The 16,079-nt window shown below is 39.8% G+C and overlaps 1 protein-coding gene across 3 annotated transcripts in view; it reads right to left on the bottom strand.

Moving 5' to 3' along the window:
• Window positions 1–1,539, bottom strand: part of GOLIM4 (golgi integral membrane protein 4) — a 72,759-nt gene extending 71,220 nt beyond the window's left edge. For 2 of the 3 annotated variants that reach the window (XM_034439037.3, XM_034439038.3), the window contains exon 1: window positions 431–1,406. In XM_034439037.3, coding sequence (XP_034294928.1) covers window positions 431–617 — 187 coding nt within the window. In that variant the 5' untranslated portion in view covers window positions 618–1,406. Of the gene's footprint in view, window positions 1–430 lie in introns of all 3 variants that reach the window. The other variant, XM_034439035.3, reaches the window with a different exon arrangement.
• Window positions 1,540–16,079: the final 14,540 nt, after the last annotated feature.

Below are 16,079 nucleotides of genomic sequence, written 5' to 3'. Positions count from 1 at the left end.
AAGTAGGTAAATTGAGGACCCAGTTTGTGGGGGCAATAAGCTGACTTTGTATAAATATACAAAAGTATGAAGGCTATTGCTTAATGCATTGTAAGCCACCCTGAGTCTCCGGAGAAGGGCGGCATATAAATCAAATTTTTAAAAAAAATTGCTTGTGCAGTTTTTTTTTTGTTGTTGTTAATTTCAACACTGGCGTCAGCAACCTCACAAGAATATCACACCTGCCAGGACCCAAAAACTCAAAGGAGTCAGTTCTCATAGCACACTAAGCACATTTGGCTTTGGGTTAACCAAAGGCATGTCAGCAAAGTATGGTGAGCGAACCCTCTGCATGGTGCAATGGGAACCATGGCCCAAGTCACCAGGTGAGAAACAGGTGGAGCTTCCAAAGGAGCTCTCCAAGGTAGGAGGAATCGAAGGCCAACTTTACCTTGCAACTGTGCCGAGAGGGACTCTTGATGCTGTTGATACTTGAGGGCCACAGCTTCAGCCTTCCTCAGCTGGTTCTGCAACTCGTAGTACAGCATCACCCCATAGATGAAGCCAAACACCACGGTGAGGAGCAAGAGAGACTGCAGGATCCGCTTCTGTTTTCGGGAACACATCCCGTTTCCCATAGTCCCAACCTTGGAGGTGGGGAATCCAAGTCGATGTCCACCTAGGACTTCAGCAGCCTCAGCATCACAACATGAACCAGGGAAGAGACCTCAGGGATGAGAAGGTCCCGGCAGGGCTGCTGCCATAGGCCCCCGGTGCAAACTTTAACCAGCTTATTACAACCCCTGCCAGGGATTCAAGGTCATAGCAAGCCAGCTTTGCAAAGAGCTGCAGGTTCCTAGGAGACCGAGATCAGGCGTTGCCTGCAGGGAGGGTCGGTTCCCGAGAGGGTCGGTTCAAGCGGGCATCCGAAAGGAAGGCGTCGTCCCCAGCAAGATGCAAGTTCAGAAGAAACGGGGCATCTCCAGGCAGGCTCGTCCTTTTGCTTCCATCAATTCCTCTGCCGGATTTCAAGGTGAAGCATCAGCCAAGCGTTGCTGCAGGGGGGACGGTTCCCTCTCCCGGGACTGGAGGGGCTCTTCTGCCCAGCGCCCCTCTCGCTTTGGCAGGGGATGGGGTGGAAGGCGAGAGAGTCTCTTCCACCAAGGCAACCGGACTCTTCCAATAGCGCCTTTCCCCGTTAAAGTTACTTTTCTTGTGTGTGTGTTGTTGCCAAACTGCCCCAAAGAGGAAGCTTTTCTTCTCCGGCTCTCCGCCTTCGCTTTTTTTTCTTTTTGACACCATTCAAACCCCGCACTTACGTGTCACCTCCGCTGCCGGGCTGCCTTTTTTTTTTTTTTTTTTTCTCCTTCTAGCGGGATCCCTGAAGGAAGTCCCGCTCCGGCCGCCGCCTCATTGGGCACAGCTTCTGGATACTCCCCTCCTCTAGGAGAAAGCAGCGCGCGCGCGCATTGGACGCTGGGCGCGTCTGTCTGGGACTCGCGGAGAGTCCAATTCCTCCCCCACCGCCTCTCTCTCTCTCTCTCTCTCTCTCTCTCTCACCCGGCTTTGGGAGAGGAGGGAAAGAGAGATGGAGAAGTGGGTGGGGCTGCTGGCGGGGAGGGCGGGGCCGTCGCGCGCCAGGAGGATAATATGTGAGAGGGAAGGGGAGGGGGCGTTCTGGTTCGGTCGCCTTTTTCTCTGGTTTCCAGCAAAATATGAGAGCGTCTGCAGCTGGGGTGGTGGGAACTGTACGCGTATTGCAAACTACGGAACATGCCGATATTGCAGCCAAGTGTTGACTTTTTTTTTTTTTTTTTTTTTGCAATCTCTGGGGGTTGCCGTCTTGGGGGTGGTGTGGGGGGCTCGTCCCAATCCTTTGCAACCCAAATATGTTCGCCCTGTGCTTACCAATGTTTATAGATGACGGTCTCCAAATAGTCTTGGACTTTTTTTTCTTCTTTTTTTTTTTTTTTACATACAATGGATTTAAAATATTATTTAGGCAGTTTCGGATTGCACCGGCAGACTACATGGGTTAAAAAGGAGGTTTTTGCTGTTATATATTAAATGGGTAAAAGCAAAAAGCTGAGGTTGGAGTGTGTTTTATCTTGTGCACTGCTCAGAAGAGTTGGAAGTCAATGCCCCCCTTTTCTTGCTTTTTCTCTTTCCCCTTGTATCTCACACCCCCTTTTCCCCCGCTCCCTTTCCTTCCCTTAATTTCCTACTTTTTTCTTATCTTCTTTGTATTTTATATAATAAAATAAAGCCTTAATTTTAAAAAAGGAGGTTTTGCTGCACGGTTACATGCGTTACTCCATAATTAATTTAGCCTCGTTTTTTTAATAGTGGGCTGCTACATCTTAAGAGTGGGATAAGAGATGAGTTAAAAATGCGAGTAGCCTGTTTATAGTTGACCGGTTGATAGTCTTTGAATTGGAAGAGTTTCCAGAAGCTTGGCATTGCTGTACTGTTGTAGTAAAAGTTTAACTTTCTGCCCCGAGAAGTTTTGTATGACCGTTGTCATGGTCCCCAGCCTTATGAGGTAATAAATCTATTAATCTTTAAAGCAGTCATAGCAGTCAACTATGGCTGATCTAATAAAGGTAAGCAGTTCACGTTTGAATAGCGTTGAGATGGGGACAAAAGCATCTGGACATCGAGAGCTATAAGAAAGTTGAACAATAAACCCCAAACGATGACGGTGTTGTTGTACATTATTGTTATCAAACTTGAAATTTCATTCACGGAGTCTTTATCTCTAAATTATTTTGGTTTGAAGATGGGATGTAAATTATGGTGAGCATAATATATCTATTTATTGAATTTCTATGCCCGCCTATTGCAGTCAATGACGCCACGTCCCTTTTGCAAATTTGCAATGACAATATCCTTTCTTTGAGAGGACCACTAACTGTTGCTTTTGTCAATACTTACATTTAAAATAAAACATTTGCTGATTGATTGGTCTTTTAATTCTTCAGATTTATTTAATTGACTAAATAGTTCCAATTTTTAAGTAGTTTTCTTAGAACTTGGTTTCCTTTTTGTTGAAGAACTTTCCAACTACCAGTAACGCGTGTCCATCCGTTGCTGGCCATGGCTGCCATATGCTCTTTGAGCAGGCAGAAGAATCCAGAAGAATCCCTAAGAGTGTGTACTGGATCTGTTTCAAGCAATGCAATCCTATTCAAAAACGATAAATCACCAGATAGAAGAGGCTCCAAAACCCAAATCCACTCAATCTTGCCAACGTTTAGCTGAAGCCTGTTGTTCTCTAGGTACTGAGAGAAGACATCAATAGCATCTCATCCACAATCTCTACTTGATGAAGTCACAGTTCAACAATTTTCCAGCCTTTCTATGTATCGTAATCGACACTTCGATACCCACAATGGAAGAATGGAAATGATTTTTTTCAATTAATTAAGTATTATTTCTCTTTTGAGGAGGATTTGCTTTGTTTATATTCCATATTAAACATTTGTACTCTACAATCAAGCCAACAATTTAGAGAAAGTGAAGACAGTTTCATGTACTGGTCAGAAGTCTGGTTCTTAGAACTGACTGGCAATAGAGAAGGGAGGAGGGAAGGAAGGAAGCTACAATGATACTGACTGCTTACAGCGTACCCCATTGTAAGACAGTTGTGACTCATCTGGCACTCTGGATTGTTTAGATCAGGGATGTCAAACTCATGTTGTCATGACACCGTCACACGATGTATTGCGACTCTTCTCCCAGCTAAATGGCATGGGCATGGCCAATGCGTGACGCATCGGTTTAGATCAGTGTTTCTCAACCTTGCGCTGGCTGGGGGATTCTAGGAGTTGAAGTCCACCCATCTTCAAGCTTCCAAGGTTGAGAAACACTGGTTTAGATGGATGAGCTGGACTTCTGGAGGATGGTAGGTGAGGTAAGGTGTTAATATGGCCCTCCCAAGTGTCAGCAGGATTGGACAAATTCTGAAAGATAATGTATATTAACAACTTTTAATAACAGTTGCTAAATAATGCTTCAAAGTTTTACTCCTAAATATCAATTGTTTAAAGACTCGGAACAAGAGAGGCTTGTTGAATTCTTGAATTATTTCAGTTGTAAATATGCGAGAAGAAATATTATCTGAAAATGTGCTAGGGCAGGAGAGAAAGGGCTCCTTTTATGATTGAAAATTGAAATATTCTTATACATTTGGTTTGAACTATTCACCTTTTCTTAACATTGAGAAGTGGCTGGATTCAAGAAAAGATTTACGGATATGTCAAAATCTGTATACAGGTGGCTTGACTTCAGAGCTAGAGTGGATCCCCAGGCTATTGTGAGCAAACAAAGCTATGCAAACATCTCTACAGTTTCAGTTTTATTTGCAGTACCTGATATGTCCTATTTCCAGATCTGAAATATCTATCTGTGCAAATGTCTACATGCTTCAGAGAATTTTGAAAAAGGATAGGCTTGTTCTTATGAAATGCAAGATAAAATTAGGATACAAGTCTTACATTGAGATGATTAATGGTAGCCAGAGTCAGAATACGTGCAATGTTGAGAGCAGAATTTAAATGTTCTTGGCTCCTTTTGCTAAAATGGGAGCAGCAGGGTGGAGCTAGTTAGACAATACAAAACCTAAATCAGTGGTTTAGGGATTAACAAACTATTCATGACAGACAGCGCATCTAATGTCTTTTTTTAATGCTTAGGACCATGGTGAAACAAAACGAAAACTTTGAAAATTTTTCTGAAGGGAGGAATGTTAGTTTTGGGGGAATAGGTTTAGAAAAGTAAAGAAGTCTATAAGTTCGATTCCTTGCTTGATTGCAAACAAGATATCCACAACTAACCATGATGGAAAAAATGTTACATGCATTTGATGATGTGATGGCATAAATTAGCCACCCAAAGCTGCCTTATAGGAGAGATGGGCAGCATATAAATTTAATTACTATTACTATTAATCTTGTCATCGTTCCTAACACCCATCTCCTCCCACGTATGACTGTATGACTGTAACTTGTTGCTGTATCCTTACGATTTATATTGATTGTTTCCTAGTATGATTTGATTGCTTATTTGTATCCTAAGACTATCATTACGATTCTTAACGAACGTATCTTTTCTTTTTATGTACACTGAGAGCATATGCACCAAAAACAAATTCCTTGTGCGTCCAATCGCACTTGGCCAATAAAGAATTCTAATCTTCTAATCTAATCTTAATAAATAAATAGTAACCCATAAATAAATACATTTTTGCGTCTTAAAACTACCTGCAATTTTATAAGTTAACGAAGTTTACATGATGACACGACACACATTTTGTCACTCTGCTCCCCACTCCGATGTCTGTGCTTCAATGCAGTTTTTCTTAGCTGTGTTAAATTGCAAGGTTTTGCTGTTCTGTCTCAAAATGAATGGAAACCATGTCATGAATTAATTAACCAAACTCACAGTCTCCAGCAAGGATACAGACATTTGACATCGGGGGCTGAACACTGGAGTCTGGAATGAGACATCGGTTTCAAGCACTGACTCTTCATTCCCCAAGAACAGCCTATCACCAGATTTCCACTACAGGTAGTCCTCGACTTAACCACCATTCATTTAGTGAATGTTCAAAGTTACAACAACACTGGAAAAAAGTGACTTAGGATCGTTTTTCTCACGACCAATTGCAGCATCCCCATGGCCACCATTTGTCACTTTGCCAGCCAGCTTCCAAAAAGGAAAAGTCAATGGGGGAAGCCAGAGTCACTTAATGACTGCATGATTCACTTAACAACGTCAGTGATTCGCTTAACCACCCTGGCAAAAACATCCTAAAATAAAGCACTCACTTAATTGCCTTGCTTAGCAATCCAAATTTTGGGGTCAATTGTGGTCGTAAGATAAGGTAACAAAAACATTGGGGACCACCTTTTTGTCTTCCCTTACAGATCACAACTGTATGACTTCTCTCTCCCATCAGTCTTAATTCCCATTCCCAGTGGTGGTATTCAGCCGGTTCGGACTGGTTTGGGAGAACCGGTAATGGCAATCTGTGAGTGGGCCCGCCACCGCCCACCTGCCTCGCTCAATGCCATCCTTTTTAGCCATGTATTCTCAGCCGCGCACATGCGTGCAAGCCATGCACAGAAGGCCGAGCGCATGCATGGAAAGCACACACGCACTCACATTTTCAGTGCACGGCGAACCGGTGGTAAAATTATGTGAAACCCACCTCTGCCCATACCACCCCTTTTTTCTGTATCTGAGCACCATTTAACCAGTCAAATATTCAATAATCAACCGTACATCCCAGCCCAGGCATCATCTGGTAATCCCCTCACCACACCCGCTACAGATAATCCTTGACTTAAATATTCCTCATGCTGTAATTATTAGCCAGCTTTGGCAAATTTACAGGTATTGTGCTGATGTTCCGGTAGTAAGGGATTCTTTAAAAAAAATGGTTCTTAATCAGAGCTAAAGCAAAACAGCACAGGTAGTCCGTGACTTACAACGGTTCACTTAGTGACCATTCAAAGTTACAACGGCACTGAAAAAAGTGACTTATGATTGTTTTTCACACTCACGATCTTTGTAGCCTCCCATGATCATGGGATCAAAATCCAGATACTTGGCAACTGGTTTGTACTTAGGACCGTTGCTGTGATTCCCTTTTGCAACCATCCTGACAAGCAAAATCAATGGGGAATCCAGATTCGCTTAAGCACCGTGCTGCTAATTTAAGAACTGCAGTGATTCACTTAACAACTGTGGCAAGAAAGGTGGTAAAATGGGGCAAAACTTGCTTAATAAATACCTTATTTAACAGAGATTTTGGGCTCAATTGTGGTAAGTGAAGAACTACTTGTACTTCTACCTGCTGCACCCATGGGGAATAGAAGAGGCCTTGCTCTAGATAGAAAACAACCCAATCTAATGCAATTGTATTTCAAATCGACATCAAGACATTCAACACTCCTTTTTCTATTATTCAATCCACAGGACCGGGGTGGGATTCAGCTGGTTCTGACCGGTTTGGGGGTACCGGTAGCTCTGACGATCAGCTGAGAGCGAACCAGTTTGCTCCAATGATCAGATGGGCCCTCCCGCCCCTCCATTATAACCTACCTATATTTCTTTTGTTTTAAGCCCAGCTGATAGGCATGGCAGAGGGGATTGTCAAACCACAGCTGTTTTACTCACTCTGGATTCAGTAGAAGGTAACTTTCTATCGTAATGTGCATGCGCGGAAGCGCGAGCCGGTTGTTACAACCGGTGAATCCCACCACTGCACAGGACTGGCAGCTGCAAAAAATTAAGACCTACATACTTAATCTCTCCTCATAAACAAAGGGCAGATCCAAATTCCTGACAGTTCTGGGAGTATCAGTCCATCAGATGATTCTGGAAGCAAACTTAAAAGCCACCTAGTGGAAATATTCCAAAATAGACTAGAATCATAGGGCAGGAAGGGACCTTGGAGGTCAGACCACATGTAGACAGAGAGGACTTTAACTGGACATGGAAAACTGATGCCCAGCAGCCACAGGAGATCATAAAATGCGGGGAAATGATGATTTGTTGTCATAGTAGCACAATTACAGATACTCATTTTTCTTTTTTGTGCAAGAATATTTAATAACCTGTCCAATGCCAGCTTTCGAAGTAATTACCAGCACCTTGAATTGCATCTGAAACATACACATGCCAAAGAGTCGCTTTGGGTAGTGAGATGGATGGCATATACATTTAATAAATAAATAAAAATTCATGGGAGTCAGTGTAGTCAGAGATGTAAGGCAAGGAAAACTGTGTGTGTCCAAAACTGCATTTGCTGATACATTTTGTACCAGTTGAAGTTTCTGAGTGTTTTTCAGGCACGGTCTCATATAAAGCACATTGCAGTAATCCTGTCAGGAAGTAACTAAAGCCTGAGTGACAGTGAGCATCATTCACATAAATGACATGACTCACAAGATATCAAAAAGATGGCCCTTTAGACTGTGCTTTTCTATATATAGTATATAAAAGCCAAATACCACTCACTCATCACGAAATCTCCAGAATGGTAAAGCCTACAAACTTGAAATTTGGCACGTATGTTCCTCTTGGCTTCTAGGTGCTCGGTAAGAAAAGATTTTTCAAAATGACCATCAGATCATTAGTATTTCATATACAGTATTATATTCACATGCTCTGATGCTAAGGAGCTAGACATTCTACTCCCCCTTCCCACCTGAAAAGAACTCTGTTCCAACTGCCAGTTTCCTTATATTAACATGCTCTGATGCAACCCCTTCTCTAAACAGGGCCTGGGCGTGACCAGCACATGACTCATCTGGCCTGTGGGCTGGGACATTCTACTCCCCCTCCCCCTCTGTTCCAACTGCCAGTTGCCTTATATTAATACGCTCTGATGCTACGGAGTTACACATTCTACATTAAGTTTCAGGCTTTAAGTGTCAATTTATCACACCCAATCATATAGTTTTGTAGGCATCCAGCTAGTATTGGATATGTGTTTGCATTCTTCACATACACATGGCATAAGTTTTCCATTTGTTTAGGTACCTTAATTGGCAGTGGGGACAAGCTATAGATCTATAAAACAGCATTCCTCAAATTGATGTCTTCTCAATATGTGTGGACTGTAATTGTAATGTCCATCTTCCCTAGCTAATTATTTATTTTTATTTCTTTATATTCTCCCTTTATTATTTTTTACAATTAATTCAAGATGGCGAACATATCCAACACATCTTCATCCTCCTATTTTCCCCACAACAACAGCCCTGTAAAAGGTGAATTGGGCTGAGGGAGAAGGACTGGCCCAAACTCACCCAAATTGGGTTTCGTGCCTAAGATGGGACTTGAACTCAAAGTCTCCTGCTTTCTACCCTAGTGCCTTAACCACTAGACCAAACTGGCACTCGTTGGCTGGTCTTGGAAATCCCAGGTGGTAAAGAATGGTTTAATAATCATTTGTGTACATACATGCAGGTATCAAGATTCTTTGTTAAGTGTGTGGAGAGAGAAAGAGAGAGAAAGATACAGAAAGGAAATTGCATTTGTACAATATTTATTTCATAGTATAGCTGTGACTTATTGCCTAAATTATCATATTAAAGTGATTTTTAAAGTAATACTGATTGGATGCAGACAAAACACTAGCTATAAATTGGCCAATCTATCCCTTCTTCAACCTCTTTCCCCCATCTTACTAGGACTTTTCAGATATTACAAGAGTGGTTTAATGATTAGCACAACAATCACAAGAGTGGTTCAGGCAGTACTCTGGGATATAATCCATCTGGTCTTGGAGACTTGAATCCATTAGCTCCATTGTCTCTAAATTTTCTTCCTGCTTCTGAAAAAATGTATGTCCAGAACTTAGACATTGGAAATTCTTACTTATTACTGAAAGGACTTTAAATATCTTCATAGGTTATTGTGTAGCTCTAACATATGCACACCAGATGGCAGCAGCTGATTTTGAAAGAAAAATGCATACTATTGGGAAAGACTTATGTACAAATAAATTGCTATAACTAGTTATAAAACCATAACAGTTATAGCCATATTATGAATTCATTCTAATGATTAGTGCTACCTAAAATACTTGAACACTATTAATTTGATTCTCAGGTTCTTTTTATACTGTACATTATAATAAATAATTATTTGAGAAGCTTGCTATTGATTTTCTCTTTAAGTTGTCAATGTTGTTGCTTAAAGAAGAAAGATACATGAGAGAGAAATGCATCTGTAAATATACAGATCTGAAAAACTTCCACAGAGAGAGCAAATGGTTGCAAAATGATCTTTGGATGTAATCTCCTCAAACTGGTTCAGTGTCATTTGGTTTCCTAATTCTTTATGTAATTCCCATAGTCCTTTCAAAGCTCTCAGTGCAAACACCATTCAAGGCTTTTTTGACCATTTGTGAGCTGATCAGAGGTATAGCATACAAGGAGTGTTTCAATACTTCTGGTTTCTTAAAGTAGATTTCCCCAACATTTTCAGCTTTGCGGACTGGTGGGGGTGGGGGAAGAGAGGGGATAATCCTGCATGTGCGGTGAGCAAGCGCGCATGCACGCAACTCCATTTGTGTGAGCGGTGGGCACACATGCCCACTGCTCACACAAATGAAGCACATGTGCACGTGGTTGCAAATGGAGATGCATCTGTGTACCTTCGCCTACCATTTCCATGGCCCAGTTTCAAAAGGATCAAGGCCCAATAGTAGGCCATGGCTCGGGGGTTGGGGACCCCTCTCTTAAAGTATGAATAAAAAAGAACTCAAGTCTCTGAGACAATCTTAACTTCTAGAAATACCATGGGAACCTCCATCTACCATAATTCTCTGTACAATGATACCTAAGTGATAGAATAGAATAGAATAGAATAGAATAGAATAGAATAGAATAGAATAGAATAGAATAGAATAGAATAGAATAGAATTTTATTGACCAAGTGTGATTGGACACACAAGGAATTTGTCTTGGTGCATATGGTCTCAGTGTACATAAAAGAAAAGATACGTTCATCAAGAATCATAAGGTACAACACTTAATGATAGTCATAGGGAACAAATAAGCAATCAAATCATATTAGAATAGAATAGAATAACAGAGTTGGAAGGGACCTTGGAGGTCTTCTAGTCCAACCCCCTGCCCAAGCAGGAAACCCTACACCACTTCAGACAAATGGTTATCCAACATCTTCTTAAAAATTTCCAATGTTGGGGCATTCACAACTTCTGCAGGCAAGTTGTTCCACTGATTAATTGTTCTAACTGTCATGAAATTTCTCCTTAGTTCTAAATTTCTTCTCTTGATCAGTTTCCACCCATTGTTTCTTGTTCTACCCTCAGGTGCTTTGAAGAATAGTTTGACTCCTTCTTCTTTGTGGCAACCCCTGAGATATTGGAACACTGCTATCATGTCTCCCCTAGGCCTTCTCTTCATCAAATTAGACATACCCAGTTCCTGCAACAGTTCTTCATGTTTTAGCCTCCAGTCCCCTAATCATCTTTGTTGCTCTTCTCTGCACTCTTTCTAGAGTCTCAACATTTTTTTTTACATCGTGGCGACCAAAGCTGAATGCAATATCCCAAGTGTGGCCTTACCAAGGCATTATAAAGTGGTATTAACACTTCACGTGATCTTGATTCTATTTCTCTGTTTATGCAGCCCAGAACTGTGTTGGCTTTTTTGGCAGCTGCTGCATACTGCTGGCTCATATTTAAATGGTTGTCCAGTAGGACTTCAAGATCCCTCTCACAGTTACTACTATTGAGCATGGTACCACATATATGGTACCTGTGCATTTTGTTTTTCTTCCCTAAATGTAGAACCTTGCGTTTTTCACTGTTGAATTTCATTTTGTTAGATAGCGCCCAATGTTCAAGTCTGTCAAGATCCTTCTGTATCTTGAGTCTATCTTCTGGAGTGTTGGCTATTCCTGCCAGCTTGGTGTCATCTGCAAATTTGATGAGTTCCCCATCAGGAAACTAATCGTATTAGGAAACAGTCAATATAAATTGTAAGGATACAAGCAACAAAGTTACAGTCATACAGTCATCAGTGGAAGGAGATGGGTGATAGGAACGATGAGAAGATTAATAGTAGTGCAGACTTAGTAAATAGTTTGACAGTGTTGAAGGAATTATTTGTTTAACAGAATGATGGCGTTCGGGGAAAAAACTGTTCTTGTGCCTAGTTATTCTGGTGTGCAGTGCTCTACAACGTTGTGATAGGTAATAGTCTACCATAGCAGAGTTCAGCTATTATTCTAATCATTTCATCATGTCAAATTCAAATTGTTTACAAAGCACAATGTCTGAGTTGACACATTGTGTTGAATTAAAGTACAACTTGCCACACTATATCTTCTGTGAACCCAGAATCTGTATTTAGCATGCCCATCCAAGTTTCAAAGAGATACTTTTACAAAGCCTATTACAAATCACCCCTCCAAAACTTATGGCCATTAGCTTCGAAAAGTAATGTGACTACATTGCTTTGTATCATATTTAAATCTTTTCCAGCAGTTGAATCAGTAAAGGCAATAGCTTCTTCTGGCTTATGGAACAAAGGGATAAGACTTCCCTGTGATGGTATACAATATGATAAATAATGTTGGTTTCATGGTATGAAATATCTTGCCAAGAAAAATTGCAGTCACTTTGCACATCCCAGTACTTATTTCATTTTTTTATAGGATGCCTTAGATTACAAAATAATCCAAATCCATTTTATATATCTGATTTCAGTCTACAGTGGATTCCTCATTGTATTCTGATATGTTGGTTTCTACAATACAGGTTCTTGAGAAATGAAATGGAATCCTTTTATTGCCATGAATAGTTCTTAACTCCTGCTAATTTCCTTTGACCGTTAGTATTTCAGATTCTTGTAGAGAGCTTAAGCTTGCAATAAATCTTTACAGTCATTTAAACTACCTGAATCTCCTGATTTACCCAGTGCTTGACAATTTCTTTGCTCACAAGTCTTGATCCTGGTTTCTGATTAAATGCCAGATTTTACTGTATGTATTTACAATGATTATGCCTGCTCTAAATATTTTCCATGTAAATGTTGGAGACTTGAGAGCATCTTGAAGTTGTATCATTGAGGTTGTATGCATATGTAATGCTAAAACCAGGCTTTTAAAAACAGCATTTGTTGAACAAACCATATTGTCCTTACTCATGCATGAAACAAACTACTTTGTTCCTTAGTATATTAACTCATGAATTCTGTGTAAAGTTACACATATTGCTAAGCCATGATTTAATAAACCATGCCTTGCTGATAAACTACATTTGGCAAGTCAGATGATATATGAATCCAGAACCAAATTTACTCATATTATGGTTTAATGCAATTACAAACACTGCCTTTGTATCCAGAATGAAGGGAAGAAACTGATACTATATTTTTGTCCTTGTTTTTCTTGCTTGAGTGGATTTTTTGCCTTCTGCTTAGATGTTCTTCTCAGATGCTTAACAATGTTAGGCAAGCATTGTTAGGCAATGCTTGCCTAACATTGAAAGGAGAAAGAAAATAAGTTATTATGAGACCTAGAAACCAGAATAAAAGATAACTCTTACTTCTTTCAACCAGATAAAGGGATTGAAGGGCGTGTTAAGATAATTTATACAAGTGAAGTTCACAAGCAACTGAGCTGAGGGTACTGAGTAAGAGAAGAGGCCTGAGTTAGTAAAGAGGCCTGAAAAAGCCAATTTCAAGAACAAAAAAAAGTTAATTTCATCTCAGAGATGAAAGGCAGAGATTATCTGCCTTGATTAGAGTTAATAGTTATTAAATACAACAACAGAAGGTTAACAGAGCTTTGAAGACTAGTGTAATATTTGGTCTAACATATTTACTGTTGGTTTTCTCTCTTTTTTTTCTTTCACTTTTAAAAATATAGTATTAGATTTTGGGTCATTTCGATTATTAAATAAATTAAATATTTCATTTGAAATATTTGTCTATTTGTGTAAGGATGTAAAAGTTTATACAGACCCATTATATAAGGGGAGGAGAATTTATCAAGTTTATTTATTAATTTTTTTCAGCATCCAGCCAGGGTGGATTTTTTTTTTTTTTAATGTTTAATGTTGGATGTTTGGGTCATTTTTTTCCTCTTTTTTTGTACACATTTTTTGTTGTTGTTACTGTTAAGGATATTGTTGAATATCCATCTGAAGTTGTGGTTTATAAAGCAGAGTACCATTAGGGTTTTACGCACGGAAACGTTTTGAGAGTGATTGTGAATAACATACAGACAAACTGGGTTTTATAGTATTTTACTGTTAGGGAAAAGCAAAATCATAGTCTTAGCCATATAAAGTCTTAGCCATATAAAGTGCAATATAAAATCAATCCAGGGATATAAAATCTTCTTACCAGTTTGTAGAAAAATACAAGGAACAATCAGGAACAATATAAAAATAGTTCAATAATTATCAGAAAGCAGTAAATCAATAATCATGATCAATCAATTGACCATAGAGAGATCAAAAAGAGTTACAGCATAGTAGCAGGTAAAAATGGTTAAGCTCTCCTTAAATACATTAGCTACAGAGCTCAGCCAATCAGGATACAGAATGACTCAGCACAGTTCTTAAAGCTACATAATACATTCACATAATACAAACATACAATGTTGGCTTATATATTTCCTGGCCAACCAATTAGGCAATAACCATTTCCTAACAGTTACTGTTGTATGTTTTTTTTCTGAGTTTTTTTTTTTTTGTATTTTATTCCCATTGATAAAACATAATAAATATACCGTATTTTTTGGAGTATAAAATGCACCTTTTTCCCCCCTAAAAGGGGGTGAAAATTTAGGTGTGTCTTATACACCGAATGTAGACCCGCCCACCCACTGGCTCCTACCCTTTGGCCTCTGCCTCGCAGCAGTTACCTCCTTGCAAGCAAACAGCAAGAAGAAACAGCTCCTTTCAGCTTCAGTACAGCCTAATTAGCACAAGTTGATTGGATCGGCCTCCTGACTCTCAGCTGATTTGCTCTCAGCTGTTTTGTGCAGGGCTCTGCTGCTTGCTGCAAAGAGGTAAATTGCTGGAGCAGATTTTTTCCCCCTTGTGCTAATCAAGCTATGCTGAAAACAAAAATGAAAATAAAGCAGGCTGTTTGCTGTTTGCTGCAACGAGGCAAAATTGTGCAGAGGCAGAGGGAGATTTCTTTTTCTTCTTTTCCTCACCAAAAAAGGTAGGTGCGTCTTATACTCCAGTGCGTCTTATAGTCCAAAAAATACGGTATGTTTAAAAAAAGAATGAAGAAAGTTTGACAAAATCTTTTGCTTGGGATGGAGAACAGAAACTTCCTCACTGGTTTCAACATAGATTGGCTAGTTTCAGAGAGATTGTCTTTCAGGAACTCAGATTCATGTAAGGCAGTGTTTCCCAATGGTAGCCATTTTAAGATGTCTGGACTTCAATTCCCAGAATACCCCAGCCAGCAATGCTGGAGTATTCTGGGAGTTGAAGTCCAGACATTTTAAAATGGCTACCGTTGGGAAACACTGATGTAAGCCATTCTGCACTAGTACAAGGATTAATCTAGGCTGCTCAGAAGCAATCAGTCCAAGTGTTTTCAAGATTACTGCTACTTGATCTTATTTATCTGTCTCACTTAACAGCCTCGCAGTTACATTTATGCACTATGTGCAGAAAGCAAAGACAAGGGATTTCAAGCGTAGCCCAAATAGTGTGCACTGCAATAATCCAGCCTGTAAACAATTGCCTAGTCTGATAAGAAGTCCCCCAAAATGTCAGGATGGATTATGATAGTGCTTTGTCATCTTCATTCATTCTAATTTGCTGTAGGTATCTGTCCAAATAACTAGCTTAGGTCTAAAATCATTTACTTCTTGGGACTTGAACTACTGATTCTACCTACATGCAGTATTTCTTTCAGTAACTTCACCAAGACAGACCACAATGGGTGAGTATAAATTTGTCACAGTTGCACTCCAGCCATAAATTGACATCTCCAGAGATGTCTGCTCAAAGCCATTCTTAAAATGTTATTTTGGGTGATCATTTTAAAATGTTATGGAAAACTTTTCAAATCGTGTGATTATGAACGTCGTTTTAGCTTAGCTGGTTTATATAATGGCCTATTGTTTTCTTTGATCTTTTGTCTTGCTCCACATTGTTTAATACAGGTAATCTTCAATTTATGACCACAATTAAGCCCAAACTTTATGTTTCTAAGTGAGAAATTGCTTAAGTGAGTTTTGCCCCATTTTACGACTTTTCTTGCCACATTTGTTAAGCGGATCACTGCAGTTCTTAAATTAGTATCGTGGTTGTTAAGGGGGGAAATCTGGCTTCCCCCTTGACTTTGGTTGTCAGAAGGCCATAAAATGTGATCACATGAACCCAGGACATTGCAACCATCATAAATGTGAATCAGTTGTCAATATGAATCACGTAACTATGGGGATGCCACAAAGGTCGTAAGTGTGAAAAAATGATCACTTTTTTCAGTGCCTTCAGTGTAACTATGAATGGTTATTAAGTGAAGTGTTGTAAATCGAGGATTACCTGTACTGTTTTGTTTTAGCTCTGATTAAGGTCTTAA

The sequence above is a fragment of the Pantherophis guttatus genome, chromosome 6 (assembly GCF_059756535.1).
Source record: "Pantherophis guttatus breed Tessera chromosome 6, ASM5975653v1, whole genome shotgun sequence".
Classification (NCBI taxonomy): Eukaryota; Metazoa; Chordata; class Lepidosauria; order Squamata; family Colubridae; genus Pantherophis; species Pantherophis guttatus.
This window is presented reverse-complemented; position numbering and strand designations above follow the sequence as displayed.